The sequence below is a fragment of the Ahaetulla prasina genome, chromosome 1 (assembly GCF_028640845.1).
Source record: "Ahaetulla prasina isolate Xishuangbanna chromosome 1, ASM2864084v1, whole genome shotgun sequence".
Lineage (NCBI taxonomy): Eukaryota > Metazoa > Chordata > Lepidosauria > Squamata > Colubridae > Ahaetulla > Ahaetulla prasina.
In genome coordinates, this window is record NC_080539.1 from 177532377 (window position 1) to 177551132 (window position 18756).

General features: G+C 38.4%; 1 protein-coding gene across 4 annotated transcripts in view; it reads right to left on the reverse strand.

The window, feature by feature from the left end:
- Positions 1 to 18756, reverse strand: part of EHBP1 (EH domain binding protein 1) — a 285605-nt gene that overhangs the window by 149082 nt on the left and 117767 nt on the right. For all 4 annotated transcript variants that reach the window (XM_058182647.1, XM_058182659.1, XM_058182653.1 and 1 more), the window contains exons 7-9: positions 16246 to 16385; positions 12118 to 12240; positions 7479 to 7731 (exon numbers count right to left, since the gene is read on the reverse strand). In XM_058182647.1, coding sequence (XP_058038630.1) covers positions 7479 to 7731; positions 12118 to 12240; positions 16246 to 16385 — 516 coding nt within the window. The remainder of the gene's footprint in view (positions 1 to 7478; positions 7732 to 12117; positions 12241 to 16245; positions 16386 to 18756) is intronic.

The following is an 18756-nucleotide window of genomic DNA, read 5'->3' on the forward strand; positions in this document are numbered from 1 at the left end:
TGATACTACCTTCTCATCTGTATTGTAAAAGACCAAGAACAAGTTTTTGCAGTAATGAAGGTTTGTGACCACCAAAAATAGTTGTAATGTCATAGTAGGCACAATTATTAGTTTTGATGGAAAATGGACTTATTAGTAACAGATTACTTATTTAAAAATCTGTATAGAATTGCAAGTGCAGCTAAGTTTCATTTAAAACTTGACAGAGGCACTGAATGAACAATACAGATAGTCTTTGATTTATAACCATTAGTTTAATGACTATTAAGTTACAATGGCACTGAAAAAAATGGCTTATGAACGGTCCTCTTGACCATTACCTTATGGCCAGTGGCGGGATCCAAATTTTTTTACTACTGGTTCTGTGGTAGGCGTGGGCGTGGCTTGGTGGACGTGGCAGGGGAAGGATACTATAAAATCTCCATTCCCACCCCACTCCAGGGAAAGGTTACTGCAAAATCCCCATTTCCTCCCAATCAGCTGGGATTCGAGAGGCAGAGAATAGATGGGGGCGGGGCCAGTCAGAGGCGATATTTACTGGTTCTTGGAACTACACAAAATTTCCAGAACTGGTCAGAACCTGCTGAATGCTTATGACTAGTGCAACATCTCCATGAGTTCAAAATTCGTGTGCTTGGCAACTGAGATGTATTTGTATTTGATGGCTGCAGTACCCTGGGGTCATGTGATTGCCACTTATGACCTTATCAACTTGCTTCTTACAAGCGAAGTCAATGGGGGAAGCCAGATTCACTGGCTTGAATCACGGCTGCACAATTCACTTAACAGCTGCCGTGATTTGCTTAACAACTATGGCAAAAAAGGTTGCAAAACCGAGTGTGATTCACTTAACAACTTCCTTACTTGACAATAAAAATTCTGGTCCTAATAATGGGCATAGGTCGAGGACTATTTATAGAGAAATTGAGAACTTGGAACATGATGCGAGGAACAGAACTCTTGAAAATTTGTCCCGCTAAAGCCAAAAGCATTTAGTTCTAGAAATTAAATATATAGTTCTATATTTAAACGTACAAATGAACAATTATATTATACAGGGAAATCTTGACTTAGCAGACCTGGATGAAATGATTACATCAGCTGTATAAGTTATAAGTTATATCACTTGCACAATAGAAATGATACGTGTGGTGTAACAATGCACAAATGAAGTAATTTGTGTCAGTTGCATAATAATATCATTGCAAATAACAAACCATCCAATTTACAGAACAATTGGGAATAATGAATATTCCCTCCTCCCTACAGTTAAATTAAGGTTTCACTACATTATTTTCCCTAGATTTAATAGGTTACATAGCAGGATGACAGCTTTGAAGTAAATATATTTTGCTTGTAATTATGAACATCTTCTCAAGAATTCAAGCCCCTTTTTTTAATACTTCTCAATTCCGCAGATAATCATGGATAGTTATACAAGCAAAAGGCGTGCATGCATAGTGACTGAGATGCAAAACAATACTGAAAGGGTCCCAGTGCCATCACACAAATCACAGAGGGTTCCCTCGTCTTGAATACTGCAGGCAAGGCTGGTCACCACATCTTAAAAAAGACATACAGGAGAAAAAATAGGATGATCCAGAGACGGATGATGAAAATGATAAGAAAGATGGAGAGACTTCTGTGAAAAGAGATTGAAAAGATTAGAGTTGTTTGGTTTAGAGTGTAGACAAAATGAGAGCAGATTTGAAATAAATGCTTATCTCACACCGTGCATTGCACCCAATGAGTGCTGTTTCTCCATTTGCAGAAAGGTGACCTGAAATTTTTAAAATCTGTGTCATATTCCTCTAAATCTCAAAGGGTTTCTGAAAGGTGAGTAGGCAATAACATGCATAAGGAGAAGAACTAAACATGGACAAAACAGATGAAAGAACAGACTATTTTGGTTTGGCCTCAGGTGTGGTGGGAACTGAGGAGAAAAGGAATGGTGAACAGGTAGCTTGATCTCCAGGAGCTTCTAGAAGAGCTAATGGTTTATGCAGATATAACATCTCTGACACAAATACCCAACGTGGAAGATGGATTAAGCATGCATCACATAATTCAACTGAGGGATTCACTTTTATAAAATGTGAAGATAGCCAACACTTTAAACAGCAACAAGAATGAGAAATTCATGGAAGATTGGTCTCTCAGAGGCTACTAGTTTCAACTATACTTTATAATTTCCAGAATCCTGAGAAATAAACACCTGCCAAGAATCTGAAGGTGGACTACCACCATCATAACTATATGCATGCCTTCCCAGATGCACCTGGATAGTCTTATTTAGGTTTATCATCCTTAAGCTCTCTCCTAGAACACTGTTCCATTCAACTCTTGGCTTAATACACCTTTTTAGAGAAGCACAAAATATATTGAAGCTGAAACAAGCTGTTTCCAACCCCAGAGGAAATGATCTGAATCAAAGTGTTTCAAACTCAAATTGTTTCGGATTGGAAGCATTTTCTACATGTTTACTCATGATGATCAATTTGATGCTAAATGATAACACAAATGCTGTGGTTATGTATTTCTATCCTAAGACCTAAAGCAATTACAAAAATCACAGCAATTCTGCAATGATCTCATGATGCACATTTCATCATTTGCCTGCCCTGTCATGAACACTCATGGTTCCAAGTCTATCAACTCTGCAGAATGAAAATCTGGATAACTGTGACAGTCACTGTGTGCACAGAGTTCCACCGCTAGTTTATGTAAAGGAAGAATAACTATTCTCTCAGACATTATAGGACTACTTCCTCAATGCTGGGAGTGGGGTCGTGGTTGGAACTGCTGCAATTTGGATGACACACAACCTCCTCCTCCTCATTTCCACAATAAGATTTATTGTGCAGTTAAGACACAAGAACGATGTGCTCCAGACATTACTACTTTTTTCCTCTGGCATGATATATACACATACTGTACTTCAATTCTGACTTACTGTGTTGGATGAATGCAAATGCTATGTTTTGCAAATTGTACTTTAATGCATAGTGCAGTGGTTCTCAACCTTTTCTTCAACATGGACCCCTTTTAAATAACTTTTGTGGTCACGGACCATAGCCAGGACCCTCAAGATTTAAGATTTACATTTCTTCAAGCCTTCAGAGACCCCCTGTGATGACATCACGGTCCCCCAGGGGTCTGTGAACCAAAGTTTGAGAACCACTGGCATAGTGTGTTGTGCAAATCAAATCATGATTTGTAACCAAAATTATGGCTTACTGTGATATGTGAATCTAGCCTCTGTGTCCGATAAGTATTATTCCATTACATATAGAGAACTGGACTTCCTCATGTGAATTTCCCAGGTGCTACCCGTAACACAACCAGCAGAATTAATACAGTGTTTCCCACATTTTTTCATGGAATTGCTAATGTATTTTTTCCAAAAACTGCTACAAGTTTACAAGCTCCATGAAAGATCATTAAGCAACATATACTGGCTAACCAATATTAAAGGGGATCTATAGGAAACTTTCTGGAACAGTACTAGTATGTTTTTGTTGCAAAGAAATCATAGTTGGGGATTTCAGAAACATTGTTCCAAGCATACTTTGGGATTTGTGATCCTCCTCCTTTATCTACTAACAATCTAGAACAAGTATAAAACTTGCATCGTCACGGCAGTGTCACATGACCAATCAGGACTTCCCCCCCTTGGCTAAACTGGGCATGGGCGTGGCCAGAGCGTGATACATCTGCCCCATGGGCTACGTGTTTGACCGCCCTATCTAGAATAACAATTATCTGTTAAGGAAAGAAAGATGATTTTTGCATTGCATTGCAATGCATTTTTGCATTGCTAAGGAGAAGCAGCTAGAACATGGTGGGGAGTATCATTAGAGAGTCAAATATGAAACGCTTCAGAAGATCTTCATAATCCAGATGGTATTCTATCCAATTGACTCATACAGAAGTCAACGTGCTTGCATACAGAAGCTTTTCCAGATTTCTCCAAGAGAACATCATATTCAGAAACTGACCCTGTGATCTCCTCTATGTGAAATCTGAGCCATTCCACTGAATTAGGGCTTCTTGTGCCACCATATGATCCAAATGTATCTGGCTGGGATTTCAGACGAGCAGCTGGAGGCTGCTTTTATTAATTTATTTTAAAATGCTGCCTGATGCTGTAGTTTATCAGATAGTCCTGTTTAGTACTTCTCTTTCATTACCATTCCTGGTGAGGTATGTAAAAAATAAGGGCCTTTTTCCTCTACCACTAAGGTCCATATTTTAAGGATGCTGACCTAATTCTTCTGAGATTGGAATGCAGTTAGGTTTCTAACTTCACATTTCAAAGTGTGGTTAGCCAAGTAAAACATTGGTATAAGAGCCATGGTGGCGCATTGGTTAGAATGCAGTATTGCAGGATGACTCTGCCCACTGCCAGTTTGATCCTGACCAGCTAAAGGCTGACTCAGCCTTCCGTCCTTCCAAGGTCAGTAAAAGGAGAACCCAGAATGTTGGGGGCAATATGCTGACTTTGTAAACTGCTTACGTAGTGCTGTAAAGCATTCTAAAGCACTACATATGTCTAAGTGCTATTACTATTTATTTTTTTTAAAAACCCAATTTTATGAATCTGTAAATTTATAAATTTGCATGCCAGTTGCACATATTAAGGAGAAAGAACATTATAGAAAATAAGTTCTTGAAATTTCTTTTAAAACTCACAAAATGTTATAGAAGAGATTATGACCGAACATAAAAACAGTGACATGCATACAAAATGGGGGATTGAGATTCATCTACAGCTTGAATTGATGGTTCCTGTTTCTCAATTTTATATTCTTTGTAGTACACCAAGGGATACTGCTGATGAAAGCCTGATTACGAGATATTGTGCTGATGATGCAGGGACATAAATAGCCTAACAGCACAGTGGAAGCAAAGGATTGCTTGATAAATAAACTGAAGTTCAATGAAAAAGGAAATAAGCTTCTTTATACGATAAACGTGTGCCTAGAATCCAGAAGGAATGGTGCAGCAATTGCGACTGAAAAGATGGTGGGTGGTTTGTTCTTCACATTTTGACTGTCTTGAAAGTTAACTGTTATGCTACAAAAAGGGAAGGAAGTTACAGTTGCAATGAAACACATTGGTATTTGGGTAAAAAAACGTCCATTATCCCTTAAATACCCTGCTATGAATTCAGTGCTACAGATTTCTTTGTGGATGAGAATAAATTTTAAAAAGTCTTTGCTTGTACTTTTATGTTAATTTTTTATTTTACACTCTTGTTTTTTCTCTCTCTCTTCCCTGTGTTTACTATCAACCTTCCACTGTTTGCCTTTTCTAATTTGTCAGGAACCACGCACACGATGGCTAAGATGATAGGGATCTAGTGATCATGATCTGATAATACATACTTAGTGAGATTTAGGAAGTAGAACAATGAATCTTGCTATATCTCAGTAGGTCTTGTCTGGCCTTGGAAGCTAAATTAATCAGACCCGCTTAATACTTATATTAGTCTGGGGATTAAAAAAAAAAATTCCAGCAAACTACTTTGGTACTGCAGTTAATGAAACTGCATAGCTATATGCAGTCATGCAATCCATGTAGCCATGAAGAACTGGCTTACTCTCATCTAATTTGTACACAAAACCAACTCTCAGACTTGGCCAAATTGAAATTATTTTTCAAAGCAACAAGCCAAAGAAACAACTTAGAAAAATATACACCCACTTTCCAGGACAAGAAAAAAAAAGGGAGGGAATAGGAGAGACCTGGGACCACCATTTGTATCTATAACAGAGAAAACACCATTAGTTTCAAATATTAGGGCAATCCAGGGGTGAAATGCTCCCGGTTTGGCAGATGATGGCTGGTGGTTCGGAGAACCGGTACCGATGGCAGCTTGAGGCTCCGCCCGCCCACCCAGTCATCGTTACTTCCTGCTTTTATTTCCGGAGAACTGGTAGCAAAAAAATGCTCAAAAAGGAAAAAAAAAGTTCCGACGATCAGCTGAGCAATGCTCAAGGGTTGGAACTTTTCTTTTTCTTTTTACTTTTTAAGCATTTTTTTGCTGTGAAGGCAAGTCTGGCTTCCTGCATTGCTCGCATACCTCACTAGTACCACTGTGCGCGCAGCTTGTGTATGTGTGTGTGTGTGTGTGTGTCAGGCATGGGCTGCTGCAAACTTGGGGGAGCGCATTCAGCCTTCCTTTTCCTTGCCATGTAAACTCAGAGGCCAACCAGAAGGTGCCCCGAGTCATTCTAAAGGTCTTTTAAAGCCTCTGTGTGTGTGTGTGTGTGTGTCTTTGCTCCTGGTCTTTCGCAACAGCCCATGCCCAACGTCCACACACACACACACACACACACACACACACACACACACACACACACAAGCCGCGTGCACAGTGGTACTGGTGAGATTTTTAGCGAGCAGCGCAGGAAGCCAGACTTGCCTTCACAGGTACAAAAGCTTCCTCCAAATGGAAAAACATCATGAGCAAGCAAGCACTTCTTTTTGCACTTGCTCCTGGCATTTTTCCACTTGGAAGATGAAGAAGAAGATGATGAGGGCAACAATCCTGGGCGCGTGAAGCAAGGCTTGAAAATCCACAGCAGGAAGCTCGGGGTGAGTGAAAAGGGGGAGCACCCGAGGACTTTGTTTCTCTCCCCCCCCCACCCCCCGGTCATCTCCCGGACTGGGTGGCTGAGTTTAAAAGGTGGGCCATCTTCGGGGCTAAGAGGCATTGGGTCTGGCTTGGCGAGGGGGGTTCAGGCTGGTCAGGTGCTGATCATCGGAACCTTTTTTTTACTTTTTAAAGCATTTTTTATTAGTTTAAAAAGTAAAAAAAAAAAGTTGGCCATGCCAACCCAGTCATATGACCAACACCAAGCCACGCCCACCAAGCCACGCCCACAGAACCGGTTGCAAAAAAAATTAGATTTCACTACTGGGGCAATCGATACTATTATTATTAAAACTGATCAAGAAAAGTACTTTGAATTTTTAAAGCATTTTTTCATATCTCTAATACAATACTTTGAAAAGGGGGGAGGTCTTGAATTCTATATAGAACTGCTTAAATGTATTGAATGATCTTTGAGTAAAGAAGGATAGTACCAAAGTTCTAAAGGCTAGGTCATCCATTATCTTCGAATGTCACTGCATTGTATAGTTTCTTACATATATGGATAGTTCAAAGCTGGCCACTAGCCAACTGAACTGCTGCAGCAGCCAATGCCACACCTGAATTGAGCATGCATGCTTTTCATTCTGAACATCTGTATCTACGCCTCCCTTCAGAGATTCTGCTTTGATGATTTAAAGCCTCACAGAAAAAAAGCCAGTAACACGCATGCCCCAATGTTTAATGTATTCAAATTCTGTTAATGGAGCAGTTTATTCTTGTACTTCATACAAGAATAATCAGGTTTTAATATTTTATGCCTGGAGGTTTTGTGCTGAAATCCAAACTAATGCAAAGGAAAAAAAAGTGATCTACTTACTCATCTAACTCCTCTTCATCTGTTCTTGATGTGTCAGCGTAAAGATATTTGCTCATATCCACAGGCCGGATATTTTTCCTTTTGCTAGGTTGAGGAGGAGAGTCTTTGACAGGTAATAGGATCTCAGGTTCAGGGTCTGGCTCATCAAAAGGATTCATATACTCCACACTCTTTTCTTTAAAGGGGTTATATTCATCGCTGTCATCACAGTAGCGCTCTTGTTTGGATAATGAAGTCATCTTAATGTCTTGTTCTACAGAGAGCACAATCAAGAGGTTAATTCTTAATGGAGAAGGAACTCTTCAATTCCTTCAGAATAGTGCATTTCTCCTGATACAACTCTAGTAGAATACAAAACAGTTCCCATCCCAAATTAATATTGAGGAATACTTATAAAGCGTGTTGTAACTCATTATAAACCAAAAGGAAAAAAAGACAAATCTTTGATGACTAGGTAAAGTTTTTAAAAAAACTACTCCAAAATTTTATCAGTAGATAAAATGGGAGAATCCTGATTTCCACAGGACTACCCGTGTAATCCATAACAGTCATAATAACTGTTCAGATGAAATCTGAAACAAGTTACAGGTTCTGCTAAAAGCAACTTGTCCAAAAGGCAGATTGCAGAAGGCAAATTGCCATGTTCCCAATTCCATCTTTTGTGCATGCATTTTAAACAATAAAAAATTGAAAAGAGGGAATGGTTTCATTTGACTTTTGCTTCTAGTATTACACAAAAACATTAGCTTAACACTGTTATTCAGTATTGGACAGAGCAAAGAATTAGTCTTATACAAAAAGGAAATTGTCTTTGTCACAAATAATTCACCTTTACTTTTTGTTCAACTATTGAAACTGAAGTAATTAAAGTAGACGTCCTGCTCAATTGTGATCCATTAAACCAAAAACAGATTAGTCATATATTCTAATTGTGTTATGTATCTGCTTCATAATGTCCCTTATTTTTTGCTCTCCCAAATAGAAGGTGTGCAACATACTGTTCTGCCAGGTGACTCAGAAATCATTCAGATTTGATATATGCTCTGAAACTATTAACTAAAGAAATGTACTGGTAATCCACTTCAAAAACTGTTTTAGGATCATACAAATTCAACTCAATACAATCCATTCATTTCATCTTTATATTTAATCTGCTTCTATGGCCATATATCTAGTCTTGCACCCAAGTTGCTGGGCATATGAAATTCAAGTACATTCAGTAACAGAGATAGATTCTAGAACATCAGTTTAGAATAGACCCATTTCTAGAGGCATATTTCAGAATATCAAGGTCCATTAATAAAGAATATGTGGAATTCTACAGATGAAGTCTTGATACTCCATTCATAATATTTATGACAAGTATGGCTTAAAGGAAGAACCACGAATCATTTATACAAAAAATGAAGTCATCAATTGATTAATTATATCTCAAAAAGTTGAAAGAAAAAAAACCCCTCCAGATTAAACACATCATCAAAGACATGAACCGAATACAGAAAAGTGATGCAGACTTTTAAAAACAAAATAAAACAATAAGAAAACAAAAAAGAATGGAAAGGAGGAAAGAGAATGGTGTTCAGAAAGAATCTGTATATTTAAACAATCAACCTCTTGTAACATTTAGCACTTATATTGTTCTTTAATCTTCAAAATTCTTTACAAACATTAACTAATTAATCTAAATCCTTCTGTCAAATGTAGATACAGCAGAACTCTGGGATGTATTACTAATCCAAGACACAGCTAAAAAGGGAAACATTGCTGATGTTTAGACTAGTTAAGCTTCCCTTAAGTACTACAGAGTAACAAAGTTAGCTAATAAGCATTAGCTAGAAGAGCCTTCCCTAACTGTCGGCCTCAGTTTATGAGCCAGTAAGTTTAATAACAGACAGCACCTCAGTCTATCTTCCCCAGCCATTATAACTCATGCAGATATCACTAACTATATCTACTGGCAGAAAAATCCAATGTCCAGGAAAAAACCCAAACATTAAGCACAGACGAGGATGTTCCGTGGTAGACTAAGGCTTGCACTAGGAACTCTGTGTATGCATGTCCCTTTTCTCTACTGTGTTTCCCCGAAAATAAGACCCTATCTTATATTTTTTTGAACCCCGAAATAAGCACTTGGCCTTATTTTCGGGGAGGTCTTATTATTTTGGGGCACGTAGAGCAAGTTGGGACTCCTCTTGCCATCTTACCTGATTTCCAGCTCTGCATTTAAATATTTTTGGGGGAGGCTTATTTTAGTGCATACACTCAAAAGCCTGATTTGGCTTATTATCAGGGGATGTCTTATTTGGGGGAAAACAGGGTAATATCAACCTTATATATCCGATGTTGGAGGCCAGAGTCGAAAAGCTGAAAGGCAAGAGAGGCGGGGCCAAAAGAAATAAGCAGGCTCGGTCCTAATTGGCTAGCACAGGAGAAACCCCAGCCTGACCGGCATTCCCACTGACAGAGAGAATAAATTGAATAAGCAATAATAGATAATGATTTCCCATCTTGGCCAATACAAGGCTAAGGAAACAAGGGCAGAATTAGTAGCAGCCTGAAAGCAAAAGTTCCCACTGGCTCCCACTGAGAGCCACTGAACTAAAATATATCTAAAGAATGGCTTGTTCAATTCATGTCTTGAAAATCTCCAAGAATGGAGAGCCTACATCTCTCTGGGTAGCTGGATGGTACTGTCAAACTGTTGTCAAAACATTTTTCTTACTATAAAACTTAAATCTAGTTCTTTCTGGTTTCAGGCCATTATATCTAGTCTTGCCCACTAAGGTAGCTGAGAAGTTGCACCCTGCTTCAAAAAGAAGACATTCAGACCAATAACTTGTGCAGGCTCTGCATCCAGTGATCTGTTAGGCCTTGATGATCTGGAGGAGAACCCCTTAGGCTTTCACTGTCATAAACAGAATCTCTCTATTCTGTTTTAGACTGATACTTGGCTGAAATCTCTGCAAGGGTGCAAGAATGGTTAAAATGATCCAACCTGGGCACCTGATGAATCTTAGTGGTTTCCTAAATGCACCTGGATATTCGCTACATATGTGAAGTAGGATGAAGAAGATGTGATTCTGTTGATGCCCTGGCAGGGATACAGAACCAGATTATCAAAACAGTTGCCATGATTATCCATAAGGACCCTTTAAGTCCCGTGAAATTAGATCACCTCCAAGGTTTACTAGGGAGCTGAGAATATTGAAGAAGGGACAATCGATGAACCAGGAAAGTCTCAGGATAGATCAAAATATAGAGTCCATCTTAAGATCCACTTGAGCATCTGTGGAAGGAGCAAAAAAGTGCTTACTTCTGTCTTAACGCTGAATCTGCACAAAACAGGCCAACATAGCTTTTCTATACTAAATGGTAATTCTTCTGCCAAAATGTTGGAGGAATGCAACAGTGAACAGCAGAGTTTACAATTCTGTGCAGATAAAGTTGAATGGATCCATTACAACTTTTCGGTTAAGCTACAGGCAAAACATAGGGATGAAAGCTCAGCAACTATTAGTCCTCTTATTTCGGATCCACTTTAAGCTACAGATCTCAAGGCTGCAAATCAGCTGTGAGGGACAGGGACCACTACTTACTAATCTTTTTCTTTTTCAGCTGATTAAACTGGAAAAAATGGGACTGGCCCCATATGTTCCCTCTGTCTAAAGGAAGCAATATAAGAACTTTGTTCAGGAAATCCTCTTTTGAGCTGGTTGAACTTATATTCATAGGGCATCTCAAATGTTTTATTTGTATGTAAAATGATTGAGAATACAGCGGCCTCACAATTCAACAGACATCTAAATGGTATGATTTGCTGGATCGAAGTCAATTGGGATGATACTGAAAACAATTCTTCTGGACCATTCAGTAGCTTTGAATTTTATTGAGTACTTGATGGGTTAGGATTAATTTCTTTTAATGTGGGTTCAGTCCTATTAGGTCATGTCCAAAAGTTTGAAAGGGTTTGTCTTGGACTATAATGCTGTGGGCAAAATCATCTGGGAGTTTAGAATGCGGTGCCAAAGGGTAAAGCATGAGCAACAGACAGCATTCATGATTTTATCAAGGGTTGGTTTTGCTAAATAATAATAACTTTGCATAAACTATAAAGAAACAAAAAAAAGAACAATTCTCATCATGGCTTTTACATTAACAGTTTACTCCATCTTTTTCTGGGGGACAGTTCCTCTAGTGCAGACTTCCTAACCTAGTTGTTTCACTGAGAATGTATATTTGTTATAGGTAAATTATATAATGGTTCATATATTTATGAAAGATTACTAAAGTGCAACTGTTAGTACATACTTAAATTTGAGTTAAATCAAACATCAAATAACGTTAAAGTATTGATTATTATTACTAGGACTTAAAATATTATATAAGCTTTTATTAAATTGTCCAGGCATGCCTAAAAAGAGAAAAATGATTTGATCAAACACTGACCTAAAGGGCTACTTCAGATTGAAGAATTCCATCATTAAACTGCACCTTAAGCAAGCTGTGGTTGAATATTTAAATTGAAAATTACCAGTACATAAGTAACATCAAAGAAACTTTTAGAAAGTGAGAAGTAGGAAGTATGTGTAATTTTGCAATCTAGCACAATCCGAAGATTGTATATGGCAAAATTAAATACCTTCGATATCCGTGTCTCCAAAAGGATTCAGCTCAGACCTATCAGAATCTACAAATGGATTTGATCTTGAATTTGCCAAATCTTGCTCCTCTTCATCCAGGAAACTAAGCTTGTTGATAAGTTCTAAGAAACCAAGCAAAATACCTTTCAGTACACATTTTATACTTTCATTTAGGCTTAAACATAGAATGTTTAAACAATCACTTTCCAAATACTTATCTTAAGTACTATTTATTCCTTTTAATAGTGAATCATGGCCCGTTTTCTATTGCTAAACTAAACTGCTATATTTATAGTACACCAATGTTTCCAGCTTAGTAACATGAACAGAAGCAGGTGCAAGTTTAATATATGACTGCTTAACTGACTTGGAAGGCTCTAGCAGTAGTTTTTAGAAAGAAAAAATGCTAACTTAAAGAAAATCAATATATAAAGGTAGTAATTTTTCCATTACTAAGCTGGAAGGCCCACATGCAGCATACACATTACCTCCGAGAAAGAAATGCAATACTTCCAATGACAAGTAATGCGAATTCTGAGCTAGGTTTAGCAAACGGAAGATCTGACTACAATTGCAATCTTTTCTGATCAATGACCACACTGGAGGGGCTGATGGGAACATGAATCCAATAATATCTGAGGGCCATAGTTTCCTCACCTTGGCCGATGAATGCACCATATCTTGTTGCATACTCTTGACTGTATGCAACAAGACTGTAATGGACACCAAGCACAAAGCACAAAGCTACAACCAACACTTGAATATGAACAGATACTAAGGAGGTCACAGTAAAACGCAGACATGCCAGAAACAGAAAAGGAGGAAAGCTCATAGACCTTCAGAAGAACTGGCTGATTTAGTGGACAGCATATTTGTATGCTTTATGCAGTCATCTTGATCTTCATCTAAGCTGCTCAGAGCATTCAACTGGTTTACAATTTCTGTAAACAGAAGCCAGTCAAGACAACTGTGAGGTAAGGTCATTTAATGGAAAAGGAATACAATACATGCTGTTATTAGGAAAAAGAGAAAAGGAAAAGAAAGACAAATGTTAATTTAGGAATACATTCCAGACTGAACAACCATAATCAATATATCTCTGTACTTTCATGAGGGTTTTTCCATATTTTAGAATGGGGAACTTCAGTGAACGTGAAATATATTTTAATTAACAGAATAATCTCGTACACATTCTGCACTAAAATAAGAACTAACTAATAATAATTAAAATACTGAAATTTAATTAAGGTAGTATAGACACACAATTCATGTTGCCAAATAAAGCTTAGCCATATTGCTCTGCCATGTAGAACTGGAAGAGCAAAAAAATAACCAGGGCTGGCTCCTAAATTTTAGTTAACCCATACCCCGCACTTCTAACCTTTTTAGGACAACTTACAGCTAATAGATCCAATGGGGTAAGAGCTATAATGTAAACTGGACATTTTGATAGTGTGTAGTGTGTATTTGACACACTCCATCTGATCTATATAGTAAAGTTGTTCAAATGTGCAGGCAATCAAGGAAGTGCCTGGAGGAAGGGGGAAGAGGAAACATCAATTTAGTTTAATTGCTACTGTTTTTCATGGAAGATATGTGGAATCTTCTTTTCCCATAGCGCAGTATACCGATGTCATATATTGACTTCAACAGCTGACTCTCCAAGCTGCGTTATCATGAATATCATATATATATATACTGTATATAATTGCCACCAAGAGAGATGACAAGGATGAAAGGTAAGGTAATCTATATGCATTTGTTTAATGTTCATAATCTTTTTCTTTGGTTGAGCATTTGGTAGTCATTTGGAAAACAGAGATTGACAGAGACTGAGATTGACAAAGGCTCTGGTGAAGAATGAAAGAAGGCATGCATGGAAAACTGCAAGATGGAGAAATGCTAAGAACTTGAAATTCAAGGAGACATAATAGAATTGCATCAATTCTTTGTGGAACAAACAAGAAATTTAATCAAGATCATCTCATTTATCAGGGAGTTTGTGATAAAATTATAAAAACATGCTTATATTAAAACAATATTAAAGAAAGCATTGCTTTTGATGATATAAGCATTTTTTCCATTCAACTTGATTTACTAAAACTGTAATGACAGACAAAAGTAATCTACTGATATAGACAAAACTTTCACTATCTACTTTTTCTTTTTTTTAAAAAAACACAAAACTTTTCTATTATCACATCCTGACATACATACTGTATATTCCCAGGACTGGAACATATAATACTGTAGAAATATATATTTTTTTCAAGATTACAATATAATACTTAATAGGTCAGGGTCCCCAATCTTTCGGACCTCAGGGACCACTAAATTCATAATTTGAAATCCCACAGATCACTATGATCTGCCTAATGACCGACTGGGTGGCTGTGGCCAACTCGATGTCCAACTTGATGTCACTCACGGTAAGGGCGCCTCGCCAGCCTCTACTGGCCCCTCCCCTCCCAGCCTCTCCTTGCCTGCCCGCCCAGGCTCCTTAGGGCCCCAACAGGAAGCAGTTATTGGAGCTAAGCAGCCACCACAAGAAAGAGTTGGCAAAACAGCTGGCTCAGTTCAAATTGGATCTGGCAGAGAAGGAGGCTCAGCAGAAGCCCCTCACTCAGGCCTATGACCATAGGCTTTTCAAGCAGAGGGAAGACCTGTGGGAGTGCAAGGCCAGGTATCAGCGCCTGGAGGCTCAGCGGGGTGAGATGGTCAGCCAGTTCCAGACCATGATGCAGTCCCACTGGCTCTTTGCCACCAGCAGCACTTCCCTCCAGCCTTCGCCCAAAGCTCCACGCCAGGAAGCTAAAACAGACCCCAAGTCGGAATTTCTGATCCTCTCAGACCCACACAAAAAGACCTCGAAGGGGGAGACTCTCTGCAGCAATACAAATGTTCATTGCACATATCTATCCCAGGGGCTGTAGATTTAGTGCAATATAAAAAATGCAAATATTTTTTCTGCGGACCACCAAAATTTTCTCACGGACCGCCAGTGGTCCATGGACCACCAGTTGGTGACTACTGTGATAGGTGGAACATCAAAGAAAGTAGAACATCGATGTTACTCCAATTACAAATACTGTTACTGGATTACATGTTAAATTATGGTACAGCTTAGTAGTAATTAGAGACTACTCCGATTCTCATTTTAAAATGGTAGTATTCCAGTATGTGATCTAGATCCAATTCAGAGTGTGTGTTATTCCACCAAGGCTGCTGGAAATTTCCAAGAAGAGACATGGACTGTGACTCCTTCATCAAACTTAAATTTTATTTCTTTTCCTCTCTTTCATGAATACCTTTCCCGGAACTGAGCTCTGTATTCTCTTGAGGTGAAAAATATTGCTGTGCCTTCTGTAGGTTGAAGTCAGTCTCTCTCTCTCTCTCTCTCTCTCTCTCTCTCCCTCTCTCTCTCTCTGTCTTGCACATACAAACATACAAATCTGTTCTCATATAAAGTTGTCAGCTATCTTGTGCTGTCAGGCTTATCCTCCTTTTTATTACTTCACATTAACACTGCTGGATGGGATAGATTTTCCACCTGTTTGCTTCCTTATGCGGAACCAAGTTATCCAGCTATGCTCTCAAGATATGGCAAACTATTATAACTCTTTGATTCAGCTCAAGAACTTAAAATATTAGCTTGAATTTAGATTTACTATGCAGATAGCTTAGTTCTTCCTAAATTGGTGAACTGTAGAAGCTAGGGGGATTATGGAAGGCTAATGGCCTGAAAACCTGTAAAATCTCCCATACAACTCCATATTTCAAAATTGCAAGACTTTAGTACACACTAAAATAAATATACAGAAACCTTATTCCTTCAAACCATGAGTAATTTTGCTTTAGTCCACAGAGTCAAAAGAAAGAGAAACAATGACAGAAATAAAGACTATCTGAATGTAGTATTTTTGGCTCTTCTGAAGTTAGCCAAAACAAGCATGAATCCTCCTTTACTTCACACAAGGACACCAATCCATGTTTTAGATTAAATTGTTTGTTCCTAATGCAAAAAGTACAAACCTACATTATTTTCAAAAGAAAAATGATCAAAAAGAATAACAACTTTCAAATTAAGTTTATAAGCAAAGGCATACATATTCGGGGAAGAAACAAACCTGTAATTTTTGCAGCCTTTTCTTCCTGGTTTACTCTATTTTCTTCATCATCTTCATTATCTTCTTCAAAGTCATCTAAATTTCCAATATCTGCTTGCTTCATACTCATCAGACTCGCCAGGCTCTGCATATCTTCATCTCTAATAATAATAATAATAGTAATAATAGTAATAATAATAATATTATTATAATGGTTGGATCTGCAGATATATTACGCTGACACATTACAACATGCTAGGTTCCTAGGAAGAACTTCATGCGTATGAAAGCCAGCACAGGCTGAAGAACTGGCAGTTGTGATTTCACATTTTTGTGTATATAATAATAGATAGCTTTAACATCATTAAACAACAACATCTGCCTATCCCAGGTCTTTAGGAAGGACTCGATAGGTGGATAAAAATGCCAAATGCAGTCTAAACATCTGGCTGACTGTGTGAGTAAGCATAACAATAATAAACATTTAGGCCATAATAAGACAGCAGTCATTACTTCATTGTAGTTACAAAGAAACAAGTATGAATAATTGAAATTGCAGTAGCTGGAGATGGAAGGACCAATAAAAATAACCAGAAAAAGTAGGGAAATACTATATAAAGACACAAATAGAGCGAATACAAAAAATCATAGAGGTTGATTGTGTTAATTCAAAATATCTGGAAAAGCAATTGGGTACAAGTAGAATGGATAAAATTTCAACTCGCCAATTATAAAAAGTTTTATTACATACATAATTTATGATGTTATCTTTAGTGTCCTAGATCCTTGGAGAGGATCTGATAGTCGAAGAACCAAATCCAATCAGACCTATCTGACAGATTGTATTTAAATAGTGTAACAACCATTATTACTCATAATAATAATAATATCATCATCCTAAAAACATCAAATTAATTTGTTGCTTCAAGATGCCCTTCATTTACAGCATCTTGACAGATCTGAACTAATGGCTATTTCCCCATTTGACAGGTCTCCTGTCTGCTGAATTTTGATTCAGTGCTTTTCAGAAAACAAATTAATTCTATCCTTGACGTACAGCTGCATCTTGAAAGGAAGAATATGAAGGCTTATGGGAAAAGAAAAGGTATAATTTTACTAATGACAGGAACCTCAAAAAGATACTGTGCTGGGGCAGCAAAGTTATATAAAACATTATAATGAAAATAATTAGCAATGACATAGGGCTTCCTCTTACAGTATGTGTTATAGGTATTATCTTTCTAATTTTTATCAATGCTCTAGGTTCATATTGTTGCCTCATATTATGACTCTGTGGTGAAACTGAAATAATTGTTCATTCAAGGCCACACCTGAGGTGATACAAAAGCAGAAATTTCTTTCCTACAATACATGCCCTCCACCCATTGCCCTGCAAAAAACTAGGATGACAATCAATAGCCTCTGTAGGATCTGTGGGGTTGAATGTGGTCCACTTTGAGCACTTTTATGGGAGGCCTAAGAGTAGCAGCAGAGATGATAATGCAAAGCAGACTTGACTAGTCATGCAGCCATATATTTTTATTTTATTATTTATTTATTATTCAAATTTTTATACTGCCCTATCTCCCGAAGGACTCAGGGCGGTTCACAGCCATATAAAAACATAAGAATAAATACAAGTTAAAACAACATTTAAAAAACTTATTACATTAGGCCGAATTTAAAACTATCGTTAAAATAATACAAAAACCCCATTTAAAACTAACTTTAAAACTAAACTCTAGGCCAGCCCCGCACAAATGAATAGATGTGTCTTAAGCTCGCAGCGGAAGATTCAAAGGTCAGGAAGTTGGCGAAGTCCTGGGGGAAGCTCGTTCCAGAGGGTGGGGGCCCCCACAGAGAAATCCCTTCCTCTGGGTGTCGCCAGTCGGCACTGCCTGGCGGACGGCACCCTAAGGAGTCCTTCTCTGTGAGAGCGTACGGGTCGGTGGGAGGCAATAGGTGGCAGTAGGCGGTCCCGTAAATAACCCGGAAGGTGGGAAGGGAGAAGTGCAGGGGTGAAATACGACTGGTTCGGGCGAACCACTAGGGATTATGGGCATCAGTTCACCGAACCAGTAGTAATTACCCATCCTTGGCCCCACCCATGCCCAGCTGGTCGCTGCTCACCTCTTCCGACTGCTTGATATTCCACAGAATTCAATGTTAAATGCAGCAAAGAGAATGCTAACTTTTCTCCCTCCATTCAGAATGAAGGTGCTGCAGCCTGTCCCTTTAAGGTAGTTCCCAGGAGGGAGGGGGCCAGGAGGGAACCATAAAGAGAGCAGCAGCTACGTTGTGAATGGAGGGAGAAAAGTTAGCATTCTCTCTGCCACAGAATTCAATGTTAAATGCAGCAGAGAAAATGCTAACATTTCTCCCTCCATTCACAACAGAGCTGCTGCAGCCTGTCCCTTTTAAGGTAGTCCCCAGGAGGGAGGGGGACAGGTGGGGGGAGAAGCTGGAATGGAGCTGTTTTTGTGAAAGGCAGGAAAATGGGGAAGGGGATTTTCCTGCCTGTCATCCATTGCT